The 20,956-nt window shown below is 39.6% G+C and overlaps 1 protein-coding gene across 2 annotated transcripts; it reads left to right on the forward strand.

The window, feature by feature from the left end:
• The first annotated feature begins 668 nt into the window (after positions 1 to 668).
• On the forward strand, positions 669 to 20,749 carry arhgef19 (Rho guanine nucleotide exchange factor (GEF) 19). Of its 2 annotated transcripts, none has more exons than XM_053481929.1 (16): positions 669 to 1,231; positions 13,638 to 14,283; positions 14,518 to 15,057; positions 15,230 to 15,362; positions 15,454 to 15,533; positions 15,620 to 15,861; positions 15,964 to 16,124; positions 16,293 to 16,445; positions 16,974 to 17,103; positions 17,246 to 17,320; positions 17,468 to 17,557; positions 17,649 to 17,812; positions 18,082 to 18,240; positions 18,491 to 18,564; positions 18,680 to 18,784; positions 19,678 to 20,749. In XM_053481929.1, the coding sequence occupies exons 2-16, from the start codon at positions 13,659 to 13,661 to the stop codon at positions 19,833 to 19,835; spliced, it is 2,889 nt and encodes a 962-aa protein (XP_053337904.1). In that variant the 5' UTR covers positions 669 to 1,231; positions 13,638 to 13,658; the 3' UTR covers positions 19,836 to 20,749. The 2 variants fall into 2 exon arrangements, with proteins under 2 accessions (XP_053337904.1, XP_053337905.1); XM_053481930.1 differs by lacking the exon at positions 669 to 1,231 and adding an exon at positions 11,426 to 11,466.
• The last annotated feature ends 207 nt before the right edge of the window (positions 20,750 to 20,956 follow it).

A 20,956-nucleotide genomic window follows, 5' to 3' on the forward strand; every position in this document is an offset into this window, starting at 1 on the left:
TTCTTCTCCCTCCCTCTTTCTCCCTCCTTCTCCCTCTCTGCCAACTCCTGCTAAGGCTTCGTTTTTGATTGTTGCGATTGCAGCGCGTTCATGTGCTGTTCTGCCTGAAGGAAGAGTGCGTTAGTACATGTTGGAGCTCTGAAGTATGCAACGTGGACAGCATCCATCATGCTGCACTTACGCACGAGCTGGAGCTAAACAAAGTCTAGCAGAAAGACGTATTGGTGCTTTTAATGCTCTACCCAGGTATTTGTCACAAACAACATAAAGTGGCATGGCGGTGAAAACCCACAACACAGACGTGTATACAAAATAGACAAGGTGCTCCTAATGTTTGATCATGGATGGCCTTGGCTCTGTGGAATTCACATGGAAATACCTTGCTTTTCTTGTTTTCAGGTTTTTATACTTAAGCAGATGAGAATTGTGGGACGGACAGGGTTCAGTTCAGGATGTTTGAGTTCGAGCATGCCCTCTCAGCTACCCAGCTTTCTCCTAAGTGATACTTACTTAATTACACACACATACACGCTTGAACGCTTGCATGAATACTCATATCTCCTTCCCTTCTCTCTCTCTCTCTTTCTCTCTCTCTCTCGCTCACCCGCTCTCTTTCTCCCCCTACCTGTCTGCTATTCACTTGCAAAGCACTACTGTTGACACACAGGAATCCAGACCTACAGTACATACACACACACACACACACACACACTCTCAGACCAGGAAGATTCTCCCACAAACACCACAACTCGCTCCTCTCTCCCTCTGACTGGGAGAAAACGGAATCAATCCAGACACAGTGGACCCGAGGACAAATCTTCTTTCACCCTGATCTGTTTTCAGTTCTAAGAGGGAGAGAGGGAGCAAAGAGGAGAGAAAGAGAGAGAGAGAGAGAGAGAGAGAGAGAAGCTGAAAGACGGCTTTGCATTTTAACTAGATAGGACAGGCAGCAGCTGTGTTTTTCATGTTTTATGGCTTTCTTTGTGTGCTGCTGCGCTGCAGAGCAGAGGTTGGGAATTTTGAACTGAAGATCTTGACTAGCTTCCAGTGTCCGTTGCGTGTGTATGGAGGACCGTGGTAGTGTGTGGTAGAGGAGGGAGAAAGGATCGGACTGAGAACGTGGTTCATGGAGTCACGGACATCACCATGCTTCGGCTGGATACTTCACTGGGCTGGATTTGCAGACTGCATGTAGGCAAAGTCCATTCCAGGAGTTACTGACGGCTTTCAGGTACATCTTTCTCATCAATCTGTAAAAGAAGTCTTATGTGTTTTGTTATACTTCTGAAGAGTATTCCTTTTTCTTATCACACACATGCAATGGTTCTGGAACGTCTATAAACTATAGATTTCAGTTTAAGGTTCTTACCTTTGCTTCCCTGGAGGCTTGGGCTAAGGTCCAGTATAAGTTTCTTGGATAGCAAGCAGAGACACTGCCCTTCAGCCCTCAGCTCCACTATCACACGCAATCAGACGCCAACAATCCAGCTTGCGAGCTTGTTGTGTTTGCATAGCTAATGATCTGTCGGCTGCGTGTGATGTGCAGTGCTGTGCAGAGCTGGAACAGCAAGCGTGCAGCTGGAGCAGCGGAAGGCAGGTGAGTGCATGTCCAGGACACGCCAAGAGAGGAGAGATGTAAAAAGAACTGAACATAGCTGAATGGCAGCAGAGTCTTGAACTTGGTTCTTTGTGTCCACGGCTTGAAAGGCTTGTCTTTAGGTTTGAAGTCTCGGCTTTATTTATGGTTTTAATGTCTGTTCTTTTTTTTTGTTTTTAAGTGGGGCAGCTTGAATTACTGCCTCGTTACAGTCACAGTAAAAGGGCGGTTTTAAACTGAAGCGTGTAAATACTGTTTGGTGACTGATAAGCGCTTTGAGAACTTGAGAGATCCTGAGATTTTTTTTTTATATTTGTATGATGAGTTAATAGACATATTTACTTTAAAATCTGTTTCCATTAAGGCTTTGTTTTTGTCCACGTTGCTTATATTTGCCCTGAATTGCAAATTGAAGAAAAGTCTTTAAGTGCAGCTCCAGGTGGTGAACTCTGAACAAGCATTTTCCAGATAACACTCTTGAGTGAATCACAACTATGTGGAAAAACTGTGGCGTTTCATCTTAAATCTTAATAATCCTCGAGTGCTGCTTAACGCCTTAAACATCAGCCTGGTGATGTGAATCATATTTCGGTTATGTTCAAGAGAGGACAGGAAGTGACACAAACGAGTATCAGATCACAATAAAGTCACATTCATCCTCTTTCTTTGTCTGTATTACTGCTTTGTCATATCATAGTCACTGAAAGAGAGATCTCGATTGCATTTCTGGCTGCATCAGTGCTTTTGTTTGTGTCCCCATTGAATGGGATGATATCAGATGCCTTTCGGGCTCCCAGGCGAGATACGCCATGTAAAACAGGCGACTTGTGCAATGAACGCGTCTTTCAAATCGGCCCGTCAGTAGAAGACTGCGGACAGATAAAACCGTCCGTAAAGAGGTCAACTGAGATGATCTCATTTTGCAACCTGGACTGGCGGTAAGAAACAAAAGTCAACTTTTTGCGTCCGAGGTGTCAGTGAGAAATATACTGTAGGACGGGTCCCCATGGGTGTTTTTAGTTTCTAACCTTTACATATAAAGACAGTAAGGAATCTTGATCCATATAAGGAATCTTGGTTTTTATTTGTAGATTTGTCTCCGAATCCCCCATTTGCTTCCATTTGCTTTTTCACTCATATGTTTGTCTGACATACTCCCATGTCCCCTTCAAACCTTACTGTACATCTCAGCAGCAGACGTAGGGAGACAACCGTGCATAATGGACAGGCGTCTTCCCAAAAGCATGAAGTTCAGACGTGACTTTGTTAACACACAATGCAAAGACTCATGTAACTTAAAGGTGTCATTCGAGCAAAACATTATTCAAATCAATTCAATTTCAATTGTATGTGTATAGCTCTTTTAACAATACTCATTGTTGCATAAAAGCTTTACAGCATAAAAAAAAAAATATGGAATGTATGGAAAAAAAAGTTTGTCACTGATGAGCAAGCTGGTGGTGGCAAGGAAAACTTCCTGAAATGACAATAAACGAAAACCTTGACAGGAATCAGACTCAACATCTCAACTCATCATCGTCTGGGTTATATCAGATAGTATGACCAAATGCCAATCCCTGGTATATTTGTGTACTATGAGGTTAAACGTTTAATATTTACAAATTCGATAATTATGAGATATATAAAGAGCATTTAAAACTTTTTTTTGGCAGGGTAATGCAACCATCTACTTAATGAAAAATCTACTTACTAAAAATCTCCTTAATGTATTCCATATATGAACAAAATATCTTTCTGTGCAGTTCCCGTCAACTGAGCTCCACAGCGGGCCATCCGACTTGGCACAGATTTTACACCATATGGCCTTCATGGCACGACTTTCTTATCTTGCTTATCAGCATTTTTTAAATCATACTTATCAAATCAACATCATGGATATTATGACTAGAGAAAAAGTTGCAAAAGAGTCACTTTCCTTAACATTATAGGTGTAAAACGTTCCTATAATACCTACAAATGTTTCAAGAACATTTGTGTTACGTTAACATTTGCAGTTGAAGCGTTTTGCTAGTATTTAATTGTTAACTATTAGGATTACCTATATGCAGCTTAAAAAAAACAATTAATAACTCACTCCCTTTATGAGTGACATCGAGTGACTCCTATAGTTGTTATTTGACAGTATGTACATACTGTACACTTATGTACAATATATACACTTATGTACAGTAGGTACACTTCTACAGCATTACTACTTGACACTATTTTTCCTTATAGGTCGAGTACAGATCTAAATACACAAAACTTTAAACACCAAACCAAACTTGCCTAGGGTGATCGTTACAGTTTAAGCTAACATCTCTTAATTTGATTGTTAGCTACTATGTTATCCTCGTAGCTCTTGTACAAAACTAATGAAAGCAAGATGCAGATCTTAAACTTGACCTGAGTCAAGTTTACCCCAAATCACTTTTAGTTACTTTTTTAGGCACATTACATTTCTAGTGCAGAAAAAAAAAAAAAAACTTCAAAAATTACTGATTGATTTACTTTCATTCTTGGCTTAAATATTTGCTTGAATTTTGTATCCCCACCCTGAGCCCTTGCATATCCCATGACAGTTATTGTGACTGCAGGAATTCGCCTTTAATGCAGCATGTCTGTTTGGCAAGTCCCGTCTGATTTACAGTTTAATTTACCTCCCTGTTCGCACTCTATCCCTCCATCGCCTCCCTCCTTTTCCTTCATCTCCTTGCCTTGTGGACTCACTTTGGAGCAGCACCTGCCCCATCACCTGTCAGTCAGAGGAAGCAACTCTGCTCTGGATCTGCACCTACATGTACTCGGGCAGCAGATTTGCTTAAAAAGGACGCTGTGGCTTACTTATTGAGCCTCCACCCTTCCCCAATGTCAGTCCATGATTTTTGGGTCAGCGGAGCTATAGCGAGTGAAAGAGGCCCTCAGGGGTACCTGGCTTTGTTGCTAATGCCATTTCACTCAGCTCTGTTTGCCTAGCTTATTGTTAATAGAATGCACAGGGTTGCTCGAGCTCACCTGCAGAATGAGTAGATGGTGAAGGAAGAGGAGCAGGGCTATGGGGGTTGCAGAGTTTGACCTTCTAAAGTCTCACCTGGGGCAAGTTGCTGTGGCACCAGTGACCAGGATATAGGCACACAAAACGGGGTCTGTTGTTCTGTTGCATGAGCTGAGGCACACAAGGCTCTGTGTTCGTTCCCCCACCACAGCTTGCTGGGCAATTTGAGTGGAATGACAAGAGCTTAGTTATTTGGGGAATGCAGAAAGTGTCTGCATGTGTCTGAGACCTTTGCTGGGAACGGTGGTGGGGGTGGGGGGGTTTGGAGACTGGTTTTGGAAATGAACTTACAGTAATTTATTACTTACAGTCTTTCTGCCTCTGTTGTTCTGCAGATGTGTCAATGTTCATGGCTTTTGTGCTGGATATTAACACTTAAATACTCTGGTATGACTTATAACTATGAAAATATGCCCTTTTTTTTGTCAATACAATTAAATTGACAAACAAACACACACAATCTGATCCTAACGGAAGGGTAATGTTTTTAAGTAGAAATCTATAATTGATCAGTGATTAATTGTCTATGCTGAACCATTTCTTTAAGCAAAAGGGAAATGTTGGACAGTAAACAACAAAAGTAGGTGTTAAGAAACCCTTACCCAATTCCCTAGTAGTTCTGTCCGACTCTGCACTATTCCTTTTAGGTTTGTGCAGTGGCAGCACACTTTCATCTTCAGGGTTGAGGGTTCGATTGCTGCCTCTGTGTGCATGGAGTTTGCATGTTCCCCCTGTGCTTGTTGGGTTTTCTCCGGGTACTCCAGTTTTCTCCCACAGTCCAAATACATGCAGTTTATGCTAACTAGCATTTCCAAATTATGTGTCTGCTTGTGTGCCCTGTAAAGGATTGGCACACTGGCTAGAGTGTACCCCGTCTTGTGCCCTGAATCCCATGGGATATAGTAGGCGTAGTAAGACCCTGTACAATATTGTATACCCTTGTGCAATCCTTATATGAGGACTGTGAGAAATAATAATTTTACCAAATGTCTTTCAGTTTGAAGACAATGATTAGGTCCATAGCTAATAAGAAGAACAGTAGGGAGAAAAAGACATTTACAGAACAGTAGACTCCAGGTCTAAGGAGGCCATGCCACATGCCTAACTGATGTTTCATTAAAATTTTTCTCTAGTTTTGCCTCCACTTTCAGTACTGACCACTATTTGAGTAAATTTCTTGTGAGTTTTTTGTTCGTGTCTCAATGTGTGTGGGTTTGTCTTTGAAAAGCGATCCTCAATAAGCCTGCAGGTATGTGTAAAAGGCCCATCCCAAGCTCACACCTGTCTAGCTCTGTAGCCTGCAGGCTGTTTCAGGCTCCCATTTGGCCAAGTCCCATCACATCTAATATGATACTGCGCAAGCCTCGCTCACCTCGGGAATGACTCTGCACAGAGAACACGCAGCAGGCTCAGCAAAGCCATTATTGTGTAGTCGGCTTTCAAGAGACTTTTGAAAAGACCTGCAAGTGTCACGCACCGGTCCATGTTTAAACACGAAAAGCCCATTTTCTTCTTTTTTTTTTTATAACCATGAACGTTGCTAACAAAAAAATACAAACAAGTTAACTGTTGTCACAAGCTTGTGTTTTACATTTTTACTCTTGAGGTCATGGCTCTTGGATCGTCTTTACTGAATGTAGACCGAAACTAAAGAGTGTGTGGGATGGTCAATCTCAAGGTGTTTTCAACAAGACGATCACATTTCAAAACAAATAGCCGTTTGTGACTTGTTCTTACCTGCCTCTGGCCCAATTATTACCTTGGGGGAGGGAGAATTTTGGCTCAGTTCACTAGCAGAGTTGATAGTGATTAAATAAAGGACATTGAGTACAATTGAATTCATCAGAAGTGGGTCATTATCTCACCGAGTCATTACTATGGCTTTATAATCTAAGGTCTGTTTAAGCAACCTTAAGCTAGTGAACATTATCATCAGCGGGAAGATGTCAATAGTACAATTAGGAGGAGAGAAAAAAATAAATCTTCTTTTAAAAGGTGGCAATTAAAGAACATAATGTTTGGGGACATGTTGTTCAATATGTGTTGGAAAAGGGATTAAGACTAATTCTACTCACGCTTTGGACCACCTGGGTTCAAATGCATAAATTAAACTGCAGTGTTTATAAATTATAATTGTAATAATTAAAATTTTAAATTAAACAGGCCCACTATATTAACATTTGAATTTATTCGCTATGTACTGTATATCTGTGCAACTGAATGCTTCAAGAAAAACACAACAGCTTCACTAATCTAGGCTGCTTAACCCTTTCAGGCATAAATAATTTTAAAAACATCCAGATTTAAGATCCATCCATGTTTCGCATTTATTACTTAAAATTGCGTGTCATCCAGTGACATTTTAATTTCTTCTAAATATGACAGGAAATTAAATTTTTATCTTCCAAAATAATAATAATAATAATAATAATAATAATAATAATAATAATATTTATTATAATTATAATAATAATTATTAGAAGTTAAAATGGTAAATAAAATATGACATTTTTAAATAGATGGTGAAAAATAAGTTAAGGACAGAACTTCCACTCAAGAGAAATATGCAAGTAGCGAACAAGACATAATCTCAGATCATAAAGGCTTCACAAGGCCAAAATCATTTTAGGAATATTCTGACATACAAACTTTACACAGTTTTTATACATACAAACTATACACAGGTGATTTATAAAAAACCTTTTTTTTATTTACATTCAATTTTGGATTTTGTTGTAGTAAGTGTGTAAAAATATGCCAGAAACACTGAGAATGGCAACTGATCTATAAATCAGCAGAAATCATGAATGATGTTAAATTGCAATATAATCAGTCCCAAGTGTTTTAAAGATGATTTACTTGTAACTTATAAATGACCAATGTATGTACATATTAAATTGTATGAAACAGAAATAAATTATAAAAAGGTATTTAAAATAGAAAGCAATCAAGTAGCACTGACAAAGAATAAAAATAAAGACAGAAATTTTAATGATCAGTGACTTAGACCCGTAGACATCAGTGGGCAAAATGTATTGTAAGTATTGCTTAGTCCCAGTATAAAACTTATTTTTCTATCTTTTATCTCTTAATCAGATGATATTCATAGGTCTTTAATAAAATACAGGAATTTATTCTACAGTTTCTCCCGTTTTCCAAAATTTTGTGGGATCATAATTTTTTTTTTATGTATGTAGACTGATTATTGATCGATTAGTTACAGATACACACTGTCCTGTCTGTATGAGCTTTTTTGAGGTTTGTAGGCATTCATGTAGCTAGGGATAATTTATCACATAGAACATTTAATTATATAGATTATTAATATATATAATATATAATATTATATATATTTTATATAATATATATTATATAAAAAAGTCAGATTATATATTGGAGATCATGTATAATAATAATAATAGTAATAATAATTATATATATATATATATATATATATATATATATATATATATATATATATATATATATATATATATATTCTTGAAAGTAAACTTGAGGTAATAAAGATGTGTTTCTGTTCATACACAAATTATTCTATTTTTAGGTATTAAATTTTTTCTGGGTTTTCCACCATTCTTTGGCATCCTCCCACTGGTCTACAATTTAAATGTTCTTGACACATCACCTTCCGTTCTCCCTGGTCTGATTGGCATCTTGTTGTTTTATTACATGAGAATATTATTATGGACCGGTGAGTTTAAAATGCTTTGTTTGCCACAGTGGGAAATGTGGCATTGTGCCATGCGCAGTGGCATTGTGCCCCTTACATGGGTGCTGAAGGTGCCAATCTAAACACAGCCCGAGCCCTGAGATGGAAAAACAATGTCCACATATGCCTTACGTCATATTTATTTTCACTTAAACATTCACCTGCTCCTTTGTTAATTGGGTTTTATTTTCAAACTGCACTTCAGCTACTCTGTGTGTGTTTGTGTATGTCTCATGTATAAACTCACTCCCATCAGGGAATTTCCCAGCACAGGATATACAGATGCATTTTTCAAAGAAAGCAACCCCAGCAATCTTTGTGTTTATGTGTCAAAGTGGCCCAGAGGACCGTCTGAGTTTGTTTTACAATGAGGTCATTGGGTCAGTAATGGTCGAAAGTGACTGACACGGACATGGGAACACAGAGTCATGTTTCAATAACCAGGCTGTCTCTTTTGCATCTCTCACCATCTCTCAAGTGTTGCAGGGTTGTGTGAGGGCGATGCTTTAGAATGGGTTAAGCTAGGAATTCTGTGACTGTGATGGTTGAGTAAGTAGAGGAAGGCCTCAGGCACTAGGGGAGATTCTGACCTCCTCCGAAATGTAAACACTTTACTCGCAGCTGCTCCTGCTCACTCCGTCAGAGGTAAAGTCCATACCTGCTACAATTAAAATCAACTCCTCTACTCTTATCTAAGATAAGCGTGGCTGTTTATTTAACCGGACAAATCCATTACTTATCATTAGACATGCTTTAAATACATTAAAACAACATGCATTTGAGTTGCTTATTAAACTTAGAATATACATTTCAGTTGTAATTACTGTTCACTATTAGCTTTTGTGGAATTTCGGAAATAGTTTAGTCTGGCCTGAAAAATCAAACCGGTCCTGAAAAATATTAACCACTTAATATCCAGGCGTATTAATCATTAACTACTATGAATTATTCAGTAACTACAGTAATTACTATACTGTATGTCTTGAGAGTTTGCTAATTTTTGGAAAAAGTACCAATCCAATCATCCCGTCACTTCTCTTGTTCATTGGTAGCTAAAGTGAGTGTGGAGACAGCTCACCCTGAGCAATTTGCTCTCTGCAAGTGTAGGAGATTGCCTCGAGCGCACTGACCGCCCAGACCCAGGCCAATTAGAGCAGCTGTGTGAGTTTGGACCAGTGCGATATAACACACAAACAGAAGCCTGTGTCACCACACTGTCAGCCCCTTCAACTCAAAGACACTCACAATGAGGGGAAAATCCCTGAAACAGAGCAGAAAAGGAGGCAGGAAGTTTGGAGACTTAACCAAGGATTAACGTCCTGGAAGTGGTTTCTGTGCACATTTTTGTTTGTGAATAGTAGATTTATTCATTTTCCTCCCTTTAAGTCTGCATACAGGTATGTATATTGGGAATACCTTACAATAAGGTTCCATGGTAATCTATTAACTATGCAATTGCAAATTATGAATGAGCGCCAAAACTATTTGAAATGAACAAAGCAATGAAGATTTCATTAATGAAATGAATAGAATATATGATATATAATATACAGTAAGATCCGTACATTGTGCATCAAATGAGGTCTAAAATAGTGCAAGCCATGGCCTAAAAGTATAGAATAGATCTGGAGCTCATCCTGTGAAGAAAAGAGAACAAAATATTATAGTTCATCTCCCCATGCTTGGTGGGTTTCCTCTGGGTACCCTGGTTTCCTCTGGCAGTCCAAACACATGCAGAGTAGACTAATCAGCATTCTTAAATTGCCTGTTGTGTGTGAGTGAGTGTGTGATGGCTCTTGCCCTGTAATGGATTAGCACCTGTCCAGGCCTCCCACAGACCATTACAGGATAAGCGGTATAGAGAATGGAAATTTAGGTTCGCTTGCCTATTATGCCAAGGGTTTTCGTTTTTTAAACAAAACTACCCATAAATGGTTTAAGTAAAAATATTAACAATATTGAAAAAACGTTGTTGATTAATTTTTATTTTGCTCTACACATATATTTAAGAGCTAGCTTGGCTTGCAACTACTACAACTATAATGATGTTAATTTATTCTTCCCACTAGAATTTAACACTATTCATTGCATAGTTTCGTGGATAATTTCCCTCTGGGTGTTTTTTTTTCCCCTACAAAGGAATGGGGTTAAAACCTTACATGACCTTCTGAAAAGATTCAAACATTCAGTCTTCTGGCACAGAATTTTGGCACCATTAGTTTAGAGAATAAAAAAAGCTATTAATCAAAGTCTAAGCACGTGAGCATAATACTGAAGAATAATGTATCCAACACTTGGAAAGTGAAAATATCTTTAATACTGTCAAATGCATCCAGTGTTTCCTATTATACGCTTACCATATGAACTATTTATAATTATTAAATCTATTTTCAAGCTTTTTTTTCTCAAAATCTTTGATAAATAATGTTTCATTTTAGGTATGGATTTATAGAAAGATGCAAAGTTATCTGTGAAGAGAATAAGAAAATCTAAAAATCTTGAAAAGTAAACCTGATTCATAAATATATGCCTTAAAATATAGGTTTTTGGCACAATACTCTCTTATATATATATATATATATATATATATATATATATATATATATATATATGCGCATTTCCTATAATAAAGTGATACATTATCCATCATTTAGTACAATTAAGCAATTTCGTACTCAATTTCTTATATTTACTATTACATTTTTGATTTGCTCTTGCATAGTATCTGGGTTCTTATTGTTCAGTGTTGTAATATATATCTCTATATCCTTGTGCTGCCTTCTGTATAAACTCCATATACTATTATGGATGATGCAAAGTTTCACACAGCAACTTTACGATGAGCAAACCATCATTAGTTTAATGACAATTGTATAGAAACCAGCGGTATTTACAGCTGAGAGATCATGGCAGCTTTAACTGTCAGAGGGAAGAATTCTCTTCTTTAATTACAGCCGTCATAAAAGGCCTGCCATGTCTCTATTCATTTAGCATGCAGACACAGTGACTTAAAGGAGCCTAGTGAAATTACAGGGAAAATGATCGCGGCAAAGAAACATACGCAAATGGCACCTTCAGAGAAAGGTAAAATATATGTTTTTGTTTTTTCTGAAAACCATAAATGACACAAGACATTAAACTGATTGTATGGAAAGGTGTAAGCTAATGGTGTAAGCTATAATGTAATGTGTAATGGAATTCATTTAGCATTAAACCATTATGCAAAATTGCAAGATGTGAAAAATGTGCACAATTTGATTTCATTTTATTGCATCTCGTTCTATACTAGTTTAGTAGTTCTAAGGTTTCTAAAGGTTTAATAATTAAAGAATGAATAAACATTGGAAAGTCATATCTTAAGTGTACTGAGGTATGAGGAACCTTTGCACTGCAGTAATCTGTGTAGTTGAGAGGGTTTCGTTTACCGATCAAATCTCAGCTCATTTTGAATTGTGCTCAGTTTTATGTGTGTGTGTGTGTGTGTGTGTCCTATCCCAATCTGTTCCCACACCCTCTCAAATCTCCTGTGCACCTAACAGCCCTCTCCATCTGAGAATAAAGAGATCCTTTGTTTGGCACAGGGAACAGGTAACCATTTGTGCACTGCGTGCTCAGTGTTATGTGGATGCGTGATTGTAATGTGTGCGCTGTGGCGGTGGAAATGGGTTTTTAATTGGCAATGTGTGTGTTTGAAAATGGAATATATATTTTATGCAAGTCATGCCGAACGTATCCCATGGGTGACTATGCTTCGGTTCTTGTGAGCGACATTTTAGGTGTTGTAGAAACAAAGCTGGAAAAGAGAAGGAAAAATCCACTTCTAGTTTCTTTTTGTGTGGGAGTGGAGACTTGTCATATTTCTTCTATTTACCTTAAGGCGCAGTTTACAGCAGTCTTTCTAGTTACAGTATGTACATAGTGATTTCTTTCTCCCTAAGGACATACAGTTGAATGCATCCTCATGGCCTGTATAAAATAAAAGCAAATATACCTCCATCTTACACTTTTAATCCAGGTGGTAAACAACGTAGATGCTCCACCGACCTAGTTTGTGGTATTTCGTGAGAAAAAGAATAACAAGAAGTGAGTAAATGAGATGGTGCTATTACTTCAATAACAGCCATCTGGACTATGGACTTCTGGATGGTATCTTCTGGATGTGAACTGGTGCTGCAGTGGCCAAGCAGAAGTAACAGCGTCTGGGATGAACGTGGCAGAAGGAGCGGGTGGGGGATAAGTACAGGGGCTGAGAGCTTAGAAACCACACTCTTTAATTAAAGCAGGAAGACACAGCACTGAAGCTCTGACAGAGCCCAACCAAGTAAAAGGGGAGGAGAACAGTCTGCTCTAAAGTTAGCTTTACCCAGCAACACCAGGATGTGCACTGACAGATGGATGAGATACTCTTCGGTGCCTTGAAGCCTGGCCTGGCGAGGGGAAATTATTCAGATGAATATGTTCCTCTGTGTATGAGAAAGCGAGCTGATGGTTCATAAAGACTCTTAGAGGTTAAAGGTTCCCTGTTTTGCAGTTGGTCTCTCTGGAGGAAACACTTTATTTTGCAAGTAGAACCAAATTATAAAATAAAGAACTATCACAACAAAATGTCCAGTGTTAAGACAACAACCAAAGTGTTAAATTAACACCCTGCAGTATTTATATAAGTGGAGTTGGACTCATTAACTCCGAAAGTGTTAAATAATCACTGGGGATTTTAGTGTATATCTTTTTTTCACACTAAGCATGAGACATTTAAACAATCTTGAGTCACCCCACATTTCTTCATATTTTGCTTTCAAAAAAACAGACTTTTTTGTATTTTTAATGTAGTCTTAAGAAATACCTCTCCAGGCTTTCTGAAGGACGTTTTGGCTCTCATTTTCAGTCCAGTCCCTGTACCTGACAAGTTGGAAACAGGTCAGATGATGACAGATGCTGAGTGGTTGGAACAGACAAGAGGGGAAAAGGCTGCTGCTGAGGTTGTAACATAATCAACCAATCTTTAGGCACTTTGCAGCCTGTTAGTAAAACATTTGTTCATATTTCTTTAATTTATTCTACAGAATTTAATTAAATTTAAACTAATATGAAGAAATGAGGTGTAGCTCAAGACTTTTGCACAGTACGGTAAAATCACTTACTTTATGACAAATGTGGACCTAAAATACAGGACGTAAAATATTATAAAATTTGTATAATAGCCATGATTTGTCCTTCGTCTGATTCTCTCTACTTTTTTCATATCCGTCCTACAGCTCTCATGTGTCATCTAAGCCATGCTCCCTGGCTATGGATTCTCTCCTCTCCCTGACTTCCTGCCTCACCTCCACTCCTTCTGCTGCCGAGGGGAGAGCTCTGCCATGTGGATCCCTGGCTCACCTGAGTCCCAGGCTCTGAACAGCTCCCAGGAAAACAGGCCCCTCCTGCGCCAGCACATTGCCGTATGCCAACAGGAGACATTAGCTTTCATCGACCTTCAACAGACTAAAACTAATGGCTTTTGTTCATCATTGTTGGGAAGAAGCAGTTCCTCACCATGCTTTTCCAGCTCACCTCATAATGGACCTTCCTCAAACTGCCCCAAAAATGGAGAGACAAATGCCAGCATGGGCGACATGAAACTTGGCCAGGATAGATATGATGTGGACGAAGTTCAGGACAACATCAGAGCACCCTCTATGGACTCGTTTAAGACATACTCTGAAATGCTCTTACCACAATGTTCTCCCAAAGATCTGTTCCTTCCTCTGTCACCAATATTTGCATCCAGCAACAGAGACTCGGTGGACTCTCAGCAGGCCAGCTCTCCCTGCTCTTCAGCAAGCTCAGAGCTGCAGAGTCAGGATCAGTTTCGTCTACAGAGGAGAACATCACAGGGATCTTCAAGGGAGAAGTCTATACGTAAGTGGCATCATAATTTAGCTACTTCATGACACACTGTAATTTTTTCAAGAAAGTTAGATAGTGTAATGCTTTTGGCACATGTATGGCCTACTACATCAAACCATACAATTGATAACTTGTTACCACATCCCTGTCTTATATTTTGATATTTTGAGGCATTGTAATTGATTTGTGTTGCTCAAGCTTGTGTTGTTAAGTTACCAATCCTGCACCCTATGTATTATGTGACAGGGCGCAAGATGAAGGTGTACTCACCTGACAGTGTAAGTGATGACTCTCCTAACAGTCCTGTACACGAGTGGATCCCTGGATCCTTAGAGTCCTTCATAGAGGGAGAGTTAGGATTATTGAGCTCCACCGAGCCCACATCTCGGAGCTCCAGCTCCTTGTTAGATTTAGAAGAAGAACTCACTCTACCTTCCTCCTCTACATCACCGTCACTGGCTTCGGATCCTCCAAATGAGGATGTGGCATCAGGGGAAAGGGCAAGTGAAGGAGGAACAGGTGAATTGGACTTGAGGGACAGTGGGCCTTTACAAGGGTCAACCTTTTTAGTTGGGCCTTCCCTGCCTCATCCGCACTCCCACCCTATGCCCCTGCCCCGTTCCCGTTCCTCAGACCATGAACGACGACGGTTCTCAGCCTCTGAGCTCATATCACGCCTGCAGCTTTCACAGAGGAAAAACTCTTTCACCCTGAGGCTGGGAAAGTCGCTGTCTGCCCGCGTGGCCTCCCGGGATCGTCACCATTCTGTAAACTCTGGCCCGGACTGTGAGTGCTTTCAAAACCCTTTTAATATTTTCACTTCAAAAATTGTCTGCAATCTAATACAGCGGAGAAGACATTTTGTCAGTTACCTTTAGGTCAGAGACATTTTCTGGAGAAGACATTTGTTACAGACATGGCTGTTACGTATCCACTCAAACACTTTCTCTGTTTGTAGACAAACCCAACATTAGACAGCGCCTTTCAGCAGGCTCGAGTGACAGCAGTCAACAAAGCCCAGTGGGATCTGCACCACCACTGCCCTCTGCTGACAACACTCTGCCACAGCATAGGAGAAGCTCCAAGCTGAGGTGATTGTCCTCCTCGCCCATCGTTCACGACTAGCAGACTAGAATCATATCATTCTACGATTAAGTTATTTTGTAATTCTTTTCTGCACAGTATGAGAAAAGATTCGATTGATGAAGATGCAGACACCACAGTTCGAAGTCCCAAACGTCTATCACGCTTTCTACCCAGTTGTAAGTGTAGCTTAAGAAATGTTAAAAGGTACGTGTAGCCCTCTCAAGTACACATTTCCTACATGGTTCCTTTTCTTCCATGTCAGTGGTCCTGTATCAGGAGTACAGCGACGTGGCTATTAATCGTGAGATCCAGAGGCAACAAGGGGCCGAACCTGGAATGGAAGATGACCGGGCTGGAGACAGTGCATCCCCATCCAATCTCTCACCCTCCAGCTCCTTTCGTTCATCACGGGGCTCTGCTTTCTCCCTGTGGCAGGACATTCCTGATGTGCGCAGCAGTGGACAGCTGGACAACTTCAGCAATGAGGAGCGCAAACTGCAAGAGGTAATCCCAGCTGCACTCAGCTTAATGCGCCTATCTTCTTCAGTTACAGTTCAATTAATACATACCATTTTTCAGACTAATCCAAATGATCTCTTAATATAGGCTAAGTTTGAACTGGTGACGAGTGAAGCTTCTTACATACGTAGCTTGACCATAGCAATTGACCACTTCATGATGTCTTCAGAGCTGAATGAGTGCTTGGGGGCTCAAGAGAAACAGTGGCTTTTCTCCAAATTGCCTGATGTCAAGGACGTCAGTGAGAAGTATGTAGAAAGGGTGAATGAAGTAAGCATGGTGGCTTTGGGACCTATATTGTTTTTTAGTGACTCTCCTGTGACATCTGTCACTTTTTATAGAACTCAGTCTCTTTCTCTCTCTTTGCCTTTTTTACTGTATTTCCTCAAATTTATTCCTATTTTTTCCCCCACTAGATTTCTACAGGATCTTGAGCACCGGTTGGAGGCAGACATCTTGCGTTTCGATGTGTGTGACATTGTCCTAGACCACTGCCCAGCACTACGCAGGGTCTACCTTCCTTATGTTACCAATCAGGCCTACCAGGAGCAGACCTACCAACGGCTGCTGTGAGCAGTTTTACATTTTGACTCCTATGTATAGAGTAAGGCCGCATGGCGTCTTAGTGGTTAGCACAGTCGCCTTGCACCTCCAGGTCCTGGGTTTGGTTCCCGTGTTGGGTCTGTGTGCATGTTCTCCCCGTGAGTTTGCATGTTCTCCCTGTGCTTGGTGGGTTTCCTCAGGGTTCTCCGGTTTCCTTCTACAGTTCAAAAACATTCAGATTAGGCTAATTGTCATTTCCAAATGGCTTGACCACGGTTGTACAAAATGAAAATAAATATAAAGTCCCTAGTTGGACTACAGAGGTTCCTGGATGGATTGATGTAGAGTGTACTATACACAGTAGAGCCACTGAGGAATCCTTTTCATTCCCACTGCACAGTCAGAAGCTTTGAGCTGATTTTTGGGTAAACATGCTGTGCTGAAGGATGCAAGATCCTGGTCAGTGGATCTTAGAGCACTAGTGCAGGAGTAAAGCTAACATTGATGCCCATTAGGGGATTCAACCAGGTATTGACCTTTTTGCTTTTTCACAGACAAGAAAATCCTCGCTTCCCTGGAATCCTTGCCCGTCTGGAGGAGGATCCGATTTGCCAGCGTCTTCCTCTTACATCATTCCTCATTCTGCCTTTTCAAAGGATCACACGGCTCAAAATGCTAGTGGAGGTGGGCGGCATATCCAGTGACCAACTATTGATCATTACTAAATCCAGGGTTTATTTTTACAAGGATGGTAGATATTTCATTTACAATTTTACCAAATCACTTCTACAGACCAAAACATAGGACTGATTTAAACTTGTTACAGAACATCCTTAAGAGAACAATTCCTGGTTCGCGAGACGAGGACACGGCCACCAAGGCGTTCAACGAACTGAAAAAGGTAGACGCGTTATAATTGAAAGATCTAGATCCCTGATTCGTTATTATATTGCATGGATGATGAAATAATTCACATAACAGATCTGCGAAAAAAATAAACAGACTTTGCATTTAGTCTGAATAAATTTCTCCTCATGTGCTGATTTAGATTATAAAGGAATGTAACTCCAGTGTGCAATCCATGAAGAGGATGGAGGAGCTGATTCATCTCAACAAGAGAATACACTTTGAGGGAAAGGTACTAAAGGACATATCATAAACGGCATAATTTGTACATTTTTTTAAAGTTAATTGTTTCATATCTCTCTCTCTCTCTCTCCTTCTTGAAGATTTTCCCTCTCATCTCTCAGTCTCGCTGGTTAGTAAAACACGGTGAGCTGCTTGAGGTGGACACACAAACCATGAGCATATCCGGGTCAAAGTTTAAACTGCCTACGCGTCCTGTGTATCTGCACCTGTTCAATGACTGCCTCTTACTGTCCCGGAGAAAAGAGTGAGTAAATACTGAAATGTGGCAGTAAGGGAGAGCGTGGGAAAGTGGTTTCATCTGCTTTTGTTTTGTTTTTTGTCTGTTTTTCATCTGTTTACATCTGGGCTTTTGTCTGTGTATACTCCTTACAGTTGAAAGGTTAGCAAAAGTCAGCATTTTTTCTAACCCACTCATTAAGTGCTGACTAGCAGCCAGCTAACCGTCATCTGACACACGGTCTGGTTTGGTTTATGGGATGGTCACACAGTGCTTCTTGTTTCTGCCCCATGTAGCACGTGGAAATTCATGGTGTTTGTGCATGCTAAGATTGGAGAGCTAAAGGTGAAGGACTTGAGTCAGAAGCTTCAGGGCATCTCAGGCTTTATCTTCCTTCTGCAGCTGTGTGAAGGCCAGCAGCTCAAGTATCAGATCCTGCTCAAGTCACAAACAGAGTGAGGGTTATATAATATTCCATCAAACTCACAACATTGTGTTCGTCTTGCCCTGAGTACTGTCAGCTAAACTGATTAATTTGCTTGTTGTATATGGTGAAATAAATTGATAATCAGATTCTGCTACCGTGATGGTCTTAACATGTTGGCTGACTAAAAACTGTCTCACTTAAAGACTAATGGCAGATTGATTCTGTTAAAATGAAATAAAAAGAAAGCTTATCTAATTGTGTATAACTTCTCTGAACAGGAGTGGCAAACATCGATGGATCACAGCCATGATTCCTCCTGATGTAACTATAGCACACACTAGTGAAAATGAGGGTATGGTCACTTTAATGCTACAAGTAATGAATTTTAATTCTATTTTTTAAATAAAGAAAAAAAAATGGACATATACTTGACAATATTATTTTGTCTTTGTGGTATGTTTGTGCAGATCTATCTCAGGTTCAGTGCATTAAGAGCTACCAAGCTCAGGAGCATGATGAACTCACACTGGAGAAGGCAGACATCCTGCAAGCTAAAACCATTACAAGTGATGGTATGACTGCTTAACACTTCGATATTTTATACATAGTACTGTGCAAAAGTCATGTTGCCACCCCCTCATTTCTTCATGTTACAGTAAATTAAATTATGTAGATTCATCCGGACGGCATGGTGACTTTAAGCATTAGCACTGTCACCTTGCACCTCCAGGCTCCGGGTTCGATTCCCGCCGCGGGAACCTTTGGCCTCTACAAAGGTGACAAGAGGTGTTCATAGTGGTGGCTACCAGACAAAAACTGCTGCATGGGTAACCTAGGTCAAAGTGTCCTTTGAGATTGCTTCACATGCATTTTCAATTTCCTTCTTTAAGGACCGGCAGTGTAGTGGGAATCTGCGATATACATTACGGCATTCTTTAGAGCCCCCCATAGATGAAAGTCTGCAGGTGTTTAATCAGGCGAACGTGCGGGAACTCAACTGCACCTCCTTGTCCTAGCACCAGCGAGTTGGTTGTTTCATGTCACAACCTCAGCAGCAACCTCATTTCCACTCTCGTCTGTTCCAACCATTCAGCATCACCGGTATACTAATCACCGGCCTGATCATCTGCACCTGTTTCTCACTCATGCCTTAAGTTATGTTTTTTTTTTAATTCATATTCATTTATTCATAGGTCACTGTGTATCTAACAAATAGAAAACATTTCTCTGAAACAGGTACAGGGACTGGACTGAAAATGAGAGGCAGAAATGTCCTTCAGGAAGCCTGGAGAACTATTCGTTAAGATTGCATTAAAATCTACAAGAAAGTCTTACTTTTTTGAAAGCAAAATATGAAAAAATAAGGGTTTGCTCAAGACTTTTGCACAATACTGATTTTTTTTATAAGGTCTTTATATTATTTATTATAATTTCCAATGGAACTTTATTGTTTCCTATTTCTCAGGATGGGTCGAGGGGATCCGGTTGTCTGATGGAGAAAGGGGCTGGTTCCCCAAAACGTATGTGGAGGAAATCACGAGTCGCAGCGCCCGGTTGCGGAACCTACGTGAAAATATTCGCATCAAGTGTGTCACCCAGAAACTAGAGGGCGAGCCTCAGTGAAGGCCTGTAATATAGTGCATCGTTTTATTTAAGACCTCGATTAGTTGAAAGAGAAAGTCTTTATTTGTTATGTTCTAAATGTTAAAATGAGACCTGGATTTCCGCAGTGGTAGGCACATATTTGCAGTTATGTAGTTGCACATCAAATAATTGTAATACTATGAACATTTCTTTCTCTTTCTTTGTTGCTATTAGCATTTGTAGATATGTAGCATTTTTACGGAATGGTTTGGGGAAATAAAATCTATTTGCTTCCAATTCCATATACCTCAAGTGTAGCTAATCAGACAAAACATGTTTGGTGTTTATATTCCGCTTTTGATTCAGTCGATCATACTGGTACATAGACCTCGTAAAGTAGCAGAATATGCATTAAATACATAAACCAAATCAAATGGTTTCCACTAGCGTTTTTAGCATTATAGATTTATTTTCAGAGATAACAGTACCCTGTCAGGAACCGCACAATGGGGACTATTTAAGATCACAACAAGACATGCTCTCTAGCAATTTGTGCTTTTAACCATTTTTAAATTAAACTTAACAAAGCAGACAAAATACTGAGCAAATGAGCATGTATAGGGAATTAACAGCATTCTGTGTTGCAGTTTTGTACCCAATGTCTCAGCATCCCATTCCAAAGCAAGTGAACATTTATTATAACTTACCCTGAAACCAAATTTATAATTCGCTGCTGCAAATGATTTGTCTGTTGTTTCTGTCCACTTCTACTTTTGACCTTTATTTATGATGCTAAGTCTTTCAACATGTGGATATTTTTATAATTCCTGTTTGGAGGAAAGACACTAAATAATTATGCTGAGCATGGTCTAAAAAAAGAGCATTAGATATCTATTCCTGTGTCATGAATTTCTGTAAATGTTTTATCTTTAAAATAAATACATCTATCAATTGAGAAATATTTGTTTTGTTTTGAACTGTAGGCACAGTTGATAGAGTCATCACCTCTCCAGAGCTTGCATCATTGTCTTCGTGTAGTTTGTTCTCTAGAGTTTCCTCCCACTTAAACTATACAGCTGGGTGGATTGGCTAGGATAAATTGCTCCTAGGTGTAAATGAATGTAGGAATGTGTGTGCATGATGCGCTAGGGTGGACAGGT

This window comes from Clarias gariepinus, chromosome 22 (assembly GCF_024256425.1).
Source record: "Clarias gariepinus isolate MV-2021 ecotype Netherlands chromosome 22, CGAR_prim_01v2, whole genome shotgun sequence".
Taxonomy (NCBI): Eukaryota; Metazoa; Chordata; class Actinopteri; order Siluriformes; family Clariidae; genus Clarias; species Clarias gariepinus.